Raw genomic sequence first — 15,713 nt, 5'->3', positions numbered from 1 at the left:
CTCTGTGCTTTCATTCTGTCTTTACTTTAGATTTAGAGCAGTAGCATTTTACAGCTGTCTGGGGCTAATTGGTGAAATGTCCTTGAAATATTTATTCTGGAGTTAAGTATTTGTAGTGTGTTAAGACACCAGCTCCTTATCTGCATGGGCACAAGTTCAATGCCCATAACAACACTACAAATGAATAAGTAAAACAGAGTAGGATGGATTTTTTTTTCTATTTGTCACATACACTTTAATTTGGTGAAAATAAAAAATAAAAAATATGTCGCAAAACATTATCAATTTCTATCTTGCTTCATTTAGAAGCTGAAAAAAAAACCTCAGTGAAACCTCTGCAGCACAGCAAAGATGAAAAGTTCATCTCAGCTCATAGTAGAAAATCATGGAGCGTGACTCCAGTTTGACAAGACTTCCTCAGCCTGTGATTTCCATTTTTTGCCCAATATAGTTTCCCTAACATTAAACTACCAGGAAATGCCAGGAGGAGCTGTTATGAACATCACTGTGGCCTTGATGTTTTGGTTTAGACAACATTAGTAGATGTTACTGTCTTTACGGTTTACATTTAAGTGAATTTAGTCGAATCAGAGCATCTGTCAGTCGATTTGTTGAGAAGAGAACAAGCCAGGGGTATCGTAGCCAGGAATGTGGTGTGTGTCTGTACACAAAGACTTGCTCTCACAGACACGCAAACAAAATCCAATCACTGAGATGGCATGGCCTCTGAGCCTATAGTAAAGCCTACGTCCACATGATGACTGAGTCACTCCTCTGACACAATGCATGCTCCCATCTTGGAGGAAAATCTTGAATAAATCATGGCATAAGCTTTAGAGTGTTTCCCCTTTTCACCAAATCACTATGCTTAGTGAGTACTACTTCCCCAGGCTCTCTAAGCCTGGATATCTCTCTTGGCCAGGGGGTGTTAAGATATTTGCTTTCCCATATGGCAGAGCTGGATACAGATCCGATGTGTTACAGTGAAGAATCCACTTATAGTAATGCGAGATCTGGCTTAAATAGGGTATTAGCATCAAAGAACTGACTATGTAGTAAAATCCTATAGTAAAAGCCATATATAACAAGTTAAGAATTAAAACAAAAGTTACAGGATTTGCATGTCAAAGGTTTTCAAGCAGCCAGCAGCGGTCTACAGTCATGCTTATGGCTCTGTGGGACCGTGCTTTGGACTTTTAAAGCAGTAAAAGCAAACATCAGCATGCTAATTTGCTTGCAATGTGATGGCAGTACCTGCATTAGAACTAAAACAATAAGACTAAAAGTGTTTACCTGCTGTTGTGGCTTGAGGAAAAATCCAGAGATTACAAGATCACTTATGTTTATCATCTGGGGTCCATGAATGTGTGCACAGAGTTTTGCGCCAATTCATCCAGGAGATATAATGTAAATATATTTTACTGGTAGGACTGGGCAACATGGCCAAAAATATATCTTTAAACTGTATTAAAACCAGATGCTGTTATCCAGTTACTGTGGCCCTATATGTTATATTGATAAAGAAGACCATCATTAGCAAGACTGGCAAATTCAAAATTAAATAAAAAGTAAGTTTCCCATTTGCATTTGAATCAATGTCTTAAATTGACAGGTACTTCTGGAATTGGAAGTGAACTAGTAGTTTCACTGCACCCATAGTAACTATTCATCTGATTTCCCTTCCACCTTGGCTGTCCTTTCTTCTCTGTTTGCCTAAGTGTTGCCTTAACAAACCCAATCCACATTTGACAGCTCACTGCCATGTGTACCCAGGCAGATCTGTGCTTTGTAATCTAAAACTGCAGTCTCTCAATGCACAGCCCTGTCTGTACATTGAGAGACTGCTGCAGAGGGAATGAGTAAGATACAGAGAAATAAACACTGCCAGAAAACAACAGCAAGAGATTTGGTAAACTGTGCAGATTTATATTGCCAGCGATAGAGGCCCTTTTATTAAAGTTTCTGGTATTTTGCCTTTTTTATTGACAGTTGACAGCCTAGAGACACAGGAGAAAATGATAGAGAGGTAAGATTATGGAGTGCAAAAAGAGATCCCTCAGTATGGAGTCACACTGTGGACATTGCATTTACGTGCTATGTTCCTTAACCATTCAGCCACTGAAAACACTCTTATTACACTAATTGCTGTTATTTACCTGTGGCTTGAGTCAACAGGGGCAAAGAGTGGTAGCTCTAAAACTAATTACACATCAGTGACCTGGACGGTGGCGCGTTGGTGGAGTTAATTGATGAAGAAACGCGTAACAGTCCTCTCAATTAGAGCATCCTGATTGTTGGATAATAACAACACTTACATAGACACCACTTTGACGAGTTTCCTGCATAGAGCTGAAAAGACTTAAATATTAGGTTATATCACCCAACAACATTCACAACTTTATCAGTTTCACACTCCAAGCCATGTCAGTTGCTATGCAATATGTAAAAGCTAAACATGAATGAAATAAAAACATTAATAATGTAGGAGCATCTAGTAGACACAAACGTTACCTTAAGCTTGCACAGACATGTCAATGTCTTTCACATAGTCAGTGCCAAACCACTGTTAAAAACAAAGTGATTACATACTCAGTCTAAGGGAGGGGTGCAGAAAACAACAGCAGAATATGATCTTGATGACAGCTTGTTGTCAAAGCAGTTAAAAGAATGGTAAGGAAAGTGCAGGGCTGTGAGAGATACATGTATCGTATATACAAGTACAATATCTCTCGTGCAAACACACAAAAAAAGATCAAATTCAGGACAATCATTCTTATGACACATGCCCTCCTCTTAGACTGGTGAGAGATCGTTTGGCTTGGATGCTTTGACACCCATGTCCAAAACATCTAGGGTGTGACATAGACTTGGTAGACGTTAGGATTCCACTGAAAATAATGGTTTCTTACATTGTGGCTCACCTGTCAGAAAAAAAACAGTCGCAATAAAGATGGAGCTTACTACAGCCACAGCTTTAAAAAATGTAGTGGTGTAAAAATAGAAGTAACACAAAATACACATGTACTCCAAGTACCTCACATTTGTAAAACAGTTGAGTAAATGTACTTAGTTACATACCAGTTCTGCAGATAAGCTCACTAGCAACAGCAGTCCCCCAGCTCTCCATATAAATATATAAATCCTTATAAGGAGGTTCGCGCCCTGCTCTTCCCAACCACATGTCGAAGTGTCTCTGGGCAAGACACTGAACCTCCCAACCGCCCAGCCCCATCCCCAGCCATGCAGCGCCGGTCCCAAGCATGGTAGAAATTGGGGAGGGTTGCGTCAGGAGGGCATCCGGTGTAAATACTGTGCCAAATCAGCATGTGGACAAATGATCCGCTGTGGCGACCCTGAAGTCACAGGATAAGCTGAAAGGACCAAAAAATATATATAATAAGTGCATCACCCATTCTTCCATAAACAAATATTTTACCTAGAAGAAGAATAAATGTCAATATGTGGCTTTTCTTCTCTGCCAGGCCTTAACACATTGGTGACAATTCTTTCAGGGATCATGTGAAATAGCAAATTACAAATAAGAAAAAAAAAAAAAAAAAAAAAAAAAAAAAAAAAAATATATATATATATATATATATATATATATATATATATATATATATATATATATATATATGTACAATGTCTCCTTTACACTGTAGGTTGTTACTGCTAAAATGGCTAAATTTAACTGACCTCCTAAGATCTATTACACTGACACAAAGATCCTCTATGGTCCATTATTATGGGATACAATTATTGCTAAGACCAGCTGCTCTCAGTACTTGTTGAGTACGGCTGAGTTGTTTGCCCTCCGGGTAGCTAAAAGCCCACTTAACTTTATGTCTATGTTCATCTCTTATATAATATGATATGCTTAAACAAACCACTAGTGCTCTCTGTTATATTTATTATATTTATTATGTTACATTTTTCTTCATGTGAATTACAAAATACTTCACTTGATTATTTCAGGCCAAACATGTTGGGAACCACTTGTGTATTGTGTGTGTAACAAATTGACACACTCTAAAAATCTACAAAATTGACCCTGGCTTTTTAACAGTGTTCACTTTTCATCGCAGGTGTTAATCCATCCTGTGTGTTTACAATGGAAACTGGTGGCACCCTGCACCTCCAGGACTTGGATTTTTCTGGCTCAGTGGAGAAAGACACTAACAATGCCAGAGTTAGGGATTACATTCACACGCACACTGCCATTGTCCGAATTTGAGGTCCAGAGTTACACATGCCAGGCTCAGGGAATCATTCTGTGTGGTTCTCCCTGTCCTCATTTCACGTGATGACTCTTTGAACTTAGCCCCATTGCCAGCTCAGACATCATGTGTCAACAAATTAAGGCCTGGTTGTTTACATTTTGTAAATTAGTAGAAATGTTGGATATGATGTTGTACTTGTACATATCTCAGTGACAAATATGAGGAAAAAAAAGTTTGTATGTATTAAAAAAATGTAATTTTAAAGAAAAGAAATCGTACAGTATGTTTGTTAAATCTAAAACATTGCATCTTGCCTTTTGAATGGGTACAGTGATTTCTGTGTAGGTGTTGCTATTGACAGGGTCATGCTAGTTGTTTCCCCTTGTTTCCAGTCCTTAAACTAAACTGAAGCAAAAGCTGCTGGCCAGCGAGAGTGGGAACAGTAAGTTATGACTCTTACTTTTAGAAAATGTTTAACTACTACTTTAGCATGAGACTAGTAGTGATAGTAGTGAATAGTGATGCACTGCATGTGTATAAATTATTGTCACTTGCCTACTACAGTTTTTTCTACGAAATGTAAATACAATGAGCAGATATTTATTAACTGCAGCAAGTTATACTTTTTCATGCCCTCTATGCAGCTTTACCTTAAAACTAACCACTACATATTAGCAAATTTCTGAGAAATTATAAGGAATGCTTCCAGGAAATTTTCATTCACATAGCTATAAAGCTATGACCTTATATGAGAACAATGATATCAAAATCCCTTATAGGTCTCAACAGTAGGCTCTGCTGAAAATACTGAACCAGTAACATGAACACAAAGCGACACACTTCATGTCAAACTAATTTAACCACTTATGCCCTTAATGCTGTTGAAATGACAATAGTTGTGTTTGTTTTTAATTCAGTTGGATTCATCTTGGTTGCCAACCTCACGACTGATTACTCATGGTTTGTCTTTGTATAGACTGTTGTCTTCTTCTTGCCCTAATTGTCAAATCCATGTCATTTATTTGGAGTAACTGAAAGCTGGAGCATCATTGACATCCATTAGTAACTTGGTGACACAAGCGTAAAGGTTTGAAGTGATGAAAAACAAGTAAATGATGTAAACAAGACGTATACACCACTCATTCACGTCTAAAGTGGCTGCAGGACATGGGAGCTATACACACACTATTACGTGACCCTAAATGACAGGTATCTCTATTGGTTCATAACAACAAAACAAAAACCAAAATGTTTCCCTCCAAGTGAAGAACAAGTTCTACGCATTAGAAAATAATCCTTTTCCCCCCATTTCCTGAAAAGCTGACTTTTTGCAGATAGCAGACCTCTCTGGCTCCCGGTAACACACTGAGCCCTGTGGTATGAATAGGCAGCACACACTGGCTGACTGCCAGTGCTAAGATTCTTTTCAAGCACAAAGAAAAGTATGTCAGAGCAGAGCAGAGAGGATCTGCCTTGTATGGCCGAGGGCTTAGCATGTAGCTTAGGGACTGCAGTGAGCTAAAAAGTAGGGAATTTGTGTGTGGGTACGTGTTCTCTGGGTGTGTGGTGATAGGATTATTGTGTACGTGTGTGAGCAGATGTGAGGGTGTGCGTGCGTGTGTGTGTGTGTGTGTGTGTGTGTGTGTGGCAGAGTTATTGAAGCAATGTTAAAATGTAGGAATGTCATCTATTGTTTCCAGTTTCTTCGCCAACACAGTTCACTGGGGCTGTTAGCTTGTGCTTGTTTCTGAGGTTAATTTGAACAAGTTGTCCAGAAGACCGTCTCGACTAGGGGGAGAGAAAGAGACCAAGAGACCGCTTGCACTGACTCATTGATGAGTCGTTGGCTTTTTGTCTTTGACTACCAGGCTAACACAGAGAAAAGATTTCAGACATTTTTCATTATTTGGATTTCACTATAAGCCAGCGAGCTTGAGATAACAAAGATGTAAATGTGCAGGATACAAGATAAGATATTGTAATTTATTCCACTGAGTGTTATGGCACAACCTGGGTATAAGTCTGGTGCTGAGATATGAAACAAATGCAAATGACATGTTAAATTATCTAAAATTGAATACATTTTGTTGTAATCTTTCATTTTACTTTGTTCATTCTGACTATAGTTGTCAGTATCAACATACAACATTTTAACAATATTAATCTGCTTTTGCTTAACTCTTTATGATTGCATAAAATGATTTTCACGTTAGAACACCCTGCTCAATAATTTGTGCGTATTTTGTCAGCACATCTCGGTGATATGTCTAAATATCAGTATAACATGTTGCACTAGTTTTACAGCCTAAGGTAAAGTATATTTGAGCATCGCCTAGCTTTCAACTGGAACTAAATTGACTTTCAATAATCTCACGTCCATAGAAGGTTTGCTTAAATCAACAGTTCAAACAAAATACGTCAATGATTGTTTGTGTAAGAAATTCCCTCATGATTATTGAAACATCCACAGGTGCTGGTCAGTGTGATGTACGGTATGTTAATTTAAATCTAATTATAATTAGGATTTATTTATGGCTGAATTCTTTGTAGCTGCTTGTGAATAATGCTCCTCATATTGTATGTGCTGGTTCTCTGGGACACCGTCATAACGTGTAAAAATTACTAACACTTATGCTTTTGACTAATCAAAATGTCTGATCCTAAAAGCCTTCAGTACTGTGAGAAAAGCTTGTACATGAGCCTATGCAAAGTTTCCTCAACAGTAGCCACAGTGGTAAGCCGAGCTTGGAATGACGTTACACCTGAGTTGATCACATTCCAGTTGAGCTGCCAAGTTACCATAACAGTGCCAGTTCTAGTTAGGTTAGCGCTGTTAGTGATATGCGCCTGTTTTATTGAAAGACAAATAAGATGTAAGTGCTAATAAACAGTGTATTACTACAGCCTTCACTTTTTAGACAACCGAAGGAGCCAGATTGGATTTAGAGGTTGGTGTTGGTCACGATCGCCTGACTTTCAGAGTTGGACATTCAACTTCAGAGAATATTTCTGTTGAAATTTACGACTGGGAAATCTAAAATTCTGTTCAGAGTCAGTGGTTTGACTCCCAGTTCCTTCTGCCTATGTGTCAAAGTGACCTTGGACAAGACAATGCAGACATCTTATTGTGTTCTGATACATACATATATGCATGTCGTGTGACAGATGATTGACCTGACTAATCATGGCACTGTGTTGGTTCCCTTGGAGCCCTGACCCGGATGACAATTGATATAATATATAAATCATGATAAATTAATGAAATCCATTAAATATTTTTATTCAACAATCACTTTGGCAGAGCACTAGAGGTGCCATTTTTCAAATAGCTGAAATAAAACTCCTCATTCTTGTTTTTTTCTGAAATAAAGCCATTACCCACATGGCCATAACTCTTCTTCCTATTTGTCAAAATGTGAATATCGATGGCCATAAAGTTATTCATGCCTGCATGGTGCATCATCTTTATTTGAGAAAGAAATGAAATCCTATTCCTTCAGACTCCCAGGAGAAAAATAATATGTCATGCCTCCCTCCCATCCATTTTACCATATCGGCTGAATAAATTTGTAGGAGAGACTGGAATCCCTGTATGTGATGCAGCTGAAGAGGTCAGTTAAACTCATTGCAAATAATATTGGCCTCTCTTCACACAAAAGCATCCTGCTGAAAATGTTCTGTAGCACAACCAAGTTTTCTACTTGAATGCTCAAGATTTCTGGAGTTAAATGAAAGACAGTGCACAAGGAAAAACTTTAATGTAGAATATTTTAGCATCACCTTCCTAGTGTTGAGTTGCACCTTTGCAAAGTCCATATCTTTGGGGGTTGAGGTCTGTTTTTAATGATTTCTTTGCCCACATTTGCAATTCCTTCGGTCAAGCAACTTGTTATTACTTACCAGTATGAATGCAAAAATAAATAACTTTCCAAATAATATTTTTTTCTGAAAATCACATATTAATCATCACTAAGCATTTTTTTAAGACAGATGACCTCGCTTGTCACATTTGACAGAGTATTGGTAAACCACAAACAATTCAAACACTGCTAAACTCTTTCACTCCTAAGTCATTTTGAACTAGTTGCCCATTTATGTTTTCTTGGGGACAGTGAAGATGATCTGTAAACACCGAATTACAATATCTCCTTTATTTTTAGGCTAAGGTGTAAATAAATCAAACACCAAGCACAGAGAATAATCAGAACTCATTTAAAGTTGTGTCTCATTTGATGAATTCATTCAGCTCTATTTATCTGGATATTTATTTTAAACTGGCATGTAGCGCTGGGCACAGTGAGTTTATCAAATTGTTAATCCTATCTCCTACTCAGGAATCACAACACGCATTAAGCCCTTGTAGAAATGTCTCTGCAAGTAACCCTTTTTACATTACACATAGTCATGTAAACCACTGTTAAAAAAAACATGTATTACTGCAGCCTTAGTGATCCTACAAATGATGAACTCCTGTGTGAACAGTACAGTTTGTAATACATCTAATAGTCCTTCACAGTTGTTGATGTGCATGTGAGAAATAGTTACACAAACTTACTGTGTCAGTAAAAGAACATGGTGGTTTGGTTATTGTATAATGCAATTTATTAATGTCTCTGCAGCTCACAGTCACAGTGTTCAGGTGTGTGAAATACTGGCTGTCCACAAGACTGAAGAGGAGGAACGCAGGAATTCCAGGAGTCCGAAAAAAGCCAAGCAGGACTCGCTGCTGTATGCTCATGCATTTACAGGTAAGGAAAAACTTGATATACGTGCATAAAGTGGCTAATTGTTTTAAATGTCAAGGTCACCGTACTTGTCAGAAGGAATAGTGTGTAGGCTGTGGAAACATGGAAAGTTGTTTATTGTCTTCTGTAAATTGAGGCACCTTGTGAAGTCTGTGATAATGACAAATTGCATAATGTGAGAAGTACGGTAGGATCTGGTGCTTCAGGGGTTAGACCAATGTGAAGAACTCGGTTTAGTTTCACTATTTTTATATTTTTCTTAACTTTCCTAGCTCACAGGAAGTATGCTAAACTGCTAACGTGCACTTTTAAAGGAATAGATGCAGACATATGTGTTGCTTCCAGCCACATGAAGGACAGTCTCTCACTGTCACTTTCATTGTAATGTAGTAGGTTTATGACCCACCACAGCTACTGTACATTTCGGGTAAATGTGCCAAGAGCTCATGTTCAGCTCCACAAATCACAAGAGATCTGACATTGGAAATAAGCCCACAGACGACTCCCAAGTCTAAAAGTAATGCATTACCAACAGCAACCCAGTTGCTTATGGGCTAATGCTTGATCTTGAGCCATTAGATTATATCCAAACAGGTTCGGATTTACATTATTTATCACAGCCAAATGTTAAAAATTACCTCACTAATGTGAGCTTCTACCGGCATTAGAGTGTGCCGAGTGTGACACGGCTGCTTCTCTACAATCTGTGGAATCTTGGCTTCAAAGGCATGTCCCATCACTTACTCACTTACATCGTTATTACGTAACCTAGTAAAGAATGATTCACCCACTCTGAACATCTCATTGCCAATCCCTCTGTAAGTGTAAGGTATTGTAAGTGATTTGGAGTGAAGAACTTGCCTGAAGTTAACTTTTCCATCTGATAAAAAAATGCTTAGTGTGATAATTTGACTTTGAAATGCTTAGTGAGTGAATCTGCTGTCAAAGTGCTTAGCGAGTGAATTTTTGGTCCTTAATGTAAATATTTCAGTAATGTTCCTAGCAGCATATTGTGCCACTCCATCTTTGCTTTTTTAGTCTGCATATCAGCAGTGCCCAGTTTTACTGAACTGACTTCTTAATTTCCCTCTTGCCCTTATTCCACATATCTGATTGACCTGTATGATAAGGATTGAGCCAGGGTTCATTCTCAGGCCAAAACTGCAGTGTAACAAAGCCACGTAGTACTGAGTGTAGTGGGTGTGAAAAGAATGAATGGACAAGGTATGACACATCTTTGCAAATGTAAAAAATGACCAGCCCTACAATGGAAAATGCTCACTACGTCTAAAACCATGATAGGTGTTTTACAGTGAGTCATATCTGGGAAGGTAGTTTCACATTATGGGTAGAAAACATTATCAAAGGCTTTATTTAGCACACTTGGGGCTACGTCCTACAACCAGTCTAAATGTTTTTTTGGTTTTTAAGATAGCATATTTGTTTTGTTTACACACTTTCCCCAATGATGAGAGCAATGATGTGAGGGTATTTATGTCATTAGAAAAGGTTTGTCTATCAGCAGACACAACCTGAAAGTTCTCTGGTTGAGTATAATATTTAATCCATGTCAAGGATTTTTCTCACACTCACTTCTGCTTCAACGTTCCTTTTACTACTGTTTACTTTCTCTACAGTTTTTCATGTGAGGAGGACAAGGCAGCATCAGTGGCGATGTAGTCATGTCACCTTCCGCTGTGCCAGTCAAGGTCTCTGTGACGAGTGGATCGAAGTTATCAATGAGCAGCTGTCATTACTCAGTACGTTCTGTTCAATAGTGGTCTGTGACAGATGTGGTGATGTACTTTGAACTTAATCCAAACTCAACTACAACAAAGTCAGTTCAATGACTAGGCTGCTACATACTACAGTAGGAATGTGGCTTTTAGAGTCGTTGCACTCATACATTTATACATAAATATTAGGCTGCACTACACAGAACTAAAGTGCAAAGTAAATGTAAGTAATTGGTCTGTCAGTGTAAATGCTGTACAGTATATAGGACTATAATTTATTCTGTATGGAGCAACCTGGCACAAGTTGTTCTGTGGGGCTCAGGCTTTTTGATTTCTCAAGCAATTTTAACATCTGACAGCAATTGAGCATGTGGGAAATACAATATAATTTGTTTTTTTAGTGGTTTATTCACTACTTCATTAGTGTAACACCGGACAGTAAGTGACTACTATTCCCATGGAAAACTGTACTTTTAGCTTCTCTCATTATTTACTATGCACCAGTCTTGTCAAAGCCAAATTTAAAAGTAAGCTTTGTTGTTTATGTGAAACCATATTGTAGCAGCATGATGCATTTTAGTACCACTGGCTCATTAAAAGAAATATAGTAATAAAGTATTTTAAAATAGGCTGATAAAGTATATTAATAGTAGTATATTACAAACGTTAAACGTTTGTAATATACTATTTGCGACGTCACCAAGTTTGAACTTGCTCTCTATGGCTTTAGTTTAGGGTGTAAATGTACATTAATGCTTTTAAACGTCTCTCTGACCTCCATATTTTAAAAAAATTCTCTGCTTCTAGCTAAAAAACCTCCTCCAGACGACATCACCCGGAGGAGTTTTACATCATTAGGAGTTCAGATGATGTCATCTGGAAATGCATAGTGTGAGCAACGAGATGACATAATCTGAACTGAAGGTTCCTCCAAGTGATGTCATTTGGGGTTTTTTTTTTTAGCTAGAAGAAGAGAAATATTTCAATATAGATAAGTCAAAGGAAAGTTTAATGGCATTTATGTACATTTACTACTCAAACTAGAACCAAAAAAAGTTCATAATCAGTGAAGACATCCTTTAAGTGTGCGGTGTTGACTTCACCTGTGTGGGAAGCTGTTCAAGCTAAAAAGTGTAAGGAATTGTTTTTTAATAATGTATTACATTACGACATTGCAATATAAAACTTATTACAGTGTTCAACGGGGGTTAGTGTGCATCTAGCATGTGAAAATTAGTGTTCAAGATGAGCTCAACCTATTTTTAAATGGTCTATTTGGCCCCATTCTGCCTGGCAGGATGAATCAATTCAAGAAAATTAACTACATTCATTGTGAAGATCAAACCTTAGTTTTCTCAATAGCCTCCTCCACAGTACACCTTTACATCAACCATTGACAATCCATTTATGTAATTTAATGGAACTTTTGTCTTATTGCCAAACAATATCCCGCCCTACATTTCTTTGTGCTCATTTAACACTTGATCCCAATCCATTCATTTTCAATTTGAGCAGCTGCTGTATCTCAGTTTGTCTGTACTAAGCGCATAAAGCAGCAGACATAAACAAGCCATTTAGTATTCTCCATCGCAGCACTTTGTAGGTTTATCACTGAATGATGCAGCACCTCTGAATTGCTCCACACTTCTCCCACAGTCTGTAGACACCCCATTTATTTCTCGAACAACGTGTTTTGGGAACCAGTCAGTTTGACTGAGCATTTGAGAAAGGTCTGTGGTTAATGAAAACTTCATCAAGCCACTGTCAGTTACATATTTGTACAAAAAAAAGGTACAAAAAAAAAACACTTGACCTTTTTAATAAGTATCTCATACCCCTCTTTCACTTTGCAGCCAACCGACCGAAGAGCCTTCTGGTGTACATCAATCCCTATGGGGGAAAACAGCGTGGAAAGAATATTTACGAGCAGAAGGTGGCTCCACTGTTTCGCCTTGCCTGCATCTCAGCTGACGTGATTGGTGGGTCCCTTTCAGGAGTGTTTTTCAACATTCAAATAAAAAGTGAGCCCCAGTGGCTGCCATAGAGGTCTCCGCTTCCACCGTGGCCTCTTGCAGGAACTGAAGAGGCTCACAAGGATATGATTTTGGCTCATAATCCCATCAATCATGGCAGCATCCTAATGGAAGCCCTGATAGTTGATAAGCTCAGGTGTCCAAACACATCTATTATTCAATACTTTTGCTACAGCTACATATAGTGTGAGGTATTGATAGTCCATTAGAGTGAATTCTATTCAGTACGCTTTACTGTTGAAATATTGTTTTTGTGGGCCCAGAGCTCCTTTGGGTAGATAAAATATAATAGTTGAATTAGGCTCTTTTGTGCCTCTGTGCGTTTACTTTTTTCCGAACATTAGACTGCATGACAGGTTCCAGTGAATGTTTTAAAATGTCGTACTTTTCCTTGTCTTGTATTTCAAAATGCGATGTAATGATATGCTTGTTGTACAAGTCAAGCAGCAAAGAGTCTAATATTTTTGTCTGTACATTTCCATTCACTGAACTTGTACTAACACTTGCCACTTACTCACTGATTTGTCTCAATAGTTACTGAGTATGCCAATCATGCCAGGGACCACTTGAAAATGGAGGCCAATTTAGATAAATATGATGGGTAAGTACTTAAGCTTGCTACCTGCTGCTTTTAGGCTTTCAGCACTGGTTGTTCACTGTGACACAGAGTCGAGTCTTGTTTATTCATATTGTAATGAAACCTCTGAGAGACTCTGCAATGAGCTGTGTATGATTGACCACGTATAAGAAGTTTGTATGAGGCCCTGTTGTGTAGTAATTTGTGTTGAGATAGATTGTTATCCCTGTGGCAAAGGCCTGTGCGTTTCTCACACTTGCCAACCAGTGTCACAATCTCAAACATTCTTATATATTTCCTTGTACAGAGGACATCAGGCTGCACTCAGGCTGCACTAAAGCTCATATATTGGTCAACAGGTCTGAAATATGTGAGCTTTATTACTGTGTGCATATAGAATATGTCCATATGTGGCCATTTCTTTTTCTCAAATAATGATTTTTAAATATGTTTGATGTAGTATGTAGGCAGTATTAAAGGACCAATGACTAATCATCTTGGTACTCTTTGCATCATTAATATTACATTAAATTAATTGTATAATTCTATAAGAAAACAATGTACAGCTGCTAAAAAATTGCACTATATAAACTTCTAGTATACCTAGATTCAGAGAGGAAAATAATAAAATATTATTGGGAATTAATAAGATTATGGGTTATAGTTCGTTATAAGTTTAAAGTAGATTTGAAAAAAAAAATTATGTAATCAATTTGAATCAAAGATTCTCTGTAACAAAAGCAGCAGTACAGATTTAAAGACAATAAAACGAATATGACTACAGTGATCCATTGGAATTCCCACATTTTAGCTCTGTAGCTGATTCCGTTCTCTAAAACTACTGTACTGTACAGTACCTGTACAATACATCTAAATCTTGAAATCACTGACACGAGTCAAGTCTATGTTTTCAACATTAATGGCATACGGCTGCTAAGATCTGAGAGTAGAGGCTGCATTTGCGGGTAAAATGCAGCTGATATTATAGCATGAAGGGCATCAATAACTTGAAAGGTTTTTCCTGCTGAGTGCCCCATCGACTCCAGCCTCTATTCATCAGATATTCGGTCCAGCAGAGCAGGGTTAGAGTCCATTATGGTTTAACTCTGCACTTCATATAATTTATATGTCCATTCCTGTAAGGGGTTTTAGATAGACATAAAAAGGTGTAATGCTGGCTGGCACAGTGTGATATTCTTATTTATTGAAGGGTTTCACAGTTAGGCCTCTTGCCCAATTTAGTTATTGTAAGTTTTCTGGCAACGTAGACTGTTTTGCCCAGGAATCGAGGCCTTATTGCAAACACATGTACATATAACTGAACTTATTACATGGCACACAAGCATAACATTTGTATAGCTTGATAAAATCCTTAACAAGGGGAAATGTGGCTGATGTCAAACTCATCTGCTTAGAGTGCTGTGTGTGGGTGGAGATGGGATGTTCAGCGAGATCCTACACGGGTTGGTCACAAGGACCCAAACGGATCACGGCGTGGACCAGAATCAACCAGATGCTGGGTTGGTGGCGTGTTCTTTACGCATTGGGATCATTCCAGCAGGTAGGCTTTCCTCTACTTTGTTGCATTCTGTATAAAAGTTTCCATGGGTAAGTAGTGGATCTGGCACATAGTAGTTTTTTTAGTCCATCACGAATACGACCAGTCATCAACTGAAAACCTAAACATTCAATGTGTAATCATGGGTATTTACATATTTCAGATAATGTATTTCATATTTCAACTTAATTTAGAATTTATTTTTATGGTACAGAGCAAGACCATAAGCAATAATGTACAAACTAACAGTGATGAAGTGTCTCTTTTAATGAATTATGTTGTTTGTGTATTTGTCTTATTTTTCGGGAAATAAACTGCACACACTTCACAACTAAATGTTGGAGCGGCTTCATGATGCTCACACTTTGTACATTCAGTCTCCCAGTACAAAAAACTAATCTTCTAATCTAGTCTTTTTTCTCTCCAGCAACAGTCTTTGCAGAAAATAGCTTAAAACTTGCATGACACCTTATAATTTGCTTAAAGAACATGACGAACATGACTTTCTCTCAAATGCAAAAACTTGCTCCACTTTCACCATCTCTGTCGCTGTCTTCCATTACTCATGCAATATAACACACTGATAAATGCACCAAGTTCACACCAGGTCTCCTGCCGTTGTCAGAAAGTCTCCTAAAGAGAATATCTACTGACCCACTAAGGCCTTGCACAGGGTCAATCATTCTAAGTGCCATAAATGGAAACATGCTGCGTGACATTTAAAAATCACTAATTTTGCAGTGTATGAAAAGCACTTGGAGGCTATCTGGTGCACAGCTTGATAGCAATGGCAGAGGGGGTTAAAAATCAGCTGGGGACACAGTAAATGATTTTAGCCCAATTA

The 15,713-nt window shown here is 38.0% G+C and overlaps 1 protein-coding gene across 2 annotated transcripts in view; it reads left to right on the top strand.

The window, feature by feature from the left end:
* Positions 1–15,713, top strand: part of cerk (ceramide kinase) — a 34,024-nt gene that overhangs the window by 2,075 nt on the left and 16,236 nt on the right. For both annotated transcript variants that reach the window (XM_067490953.1, XM_067490954.1), the window contains exons 2-6: positions 8,840–8,968; positions 10,603–10,725; positions 12,555–12,680; positions 13,269–13,335; positions 14,727–14,872. In XM_067490953.1, coding sequence (XP_067347054.1) covers positions 8,840–8,968; positions 10,603–10,725; positions 12,555–12,680; positions 13,269–13,335; positions 14,727–14,872 — 591 coding nt within the window. The remainder of the gene's footprint in view (positions 1–8,839; positions 8,969–10,602; positions 10,726–12,554; positions 12,681–13,268; positions 13,336–14,726; positions 14,873–15,713) is intronic.

This window comes from Channa argus, chromosome 21, assembly GCF_033026475.1.
Source record: "Channa argus isolate prfri chromosome 21, Channa argus male v1.0, whole genome shotgun sequence".
Lineage (NCBI taxonomy): Eukaryota > Metazoa > Chordata > Actinopteri > Anabantiformes > Channidae > Channa > Channa argus.
The sequence above is the reverse complement of the archived record's forward strand: the minus strand, read 5'-3'. Positions and strand labels throughout refer to the sequence as shown.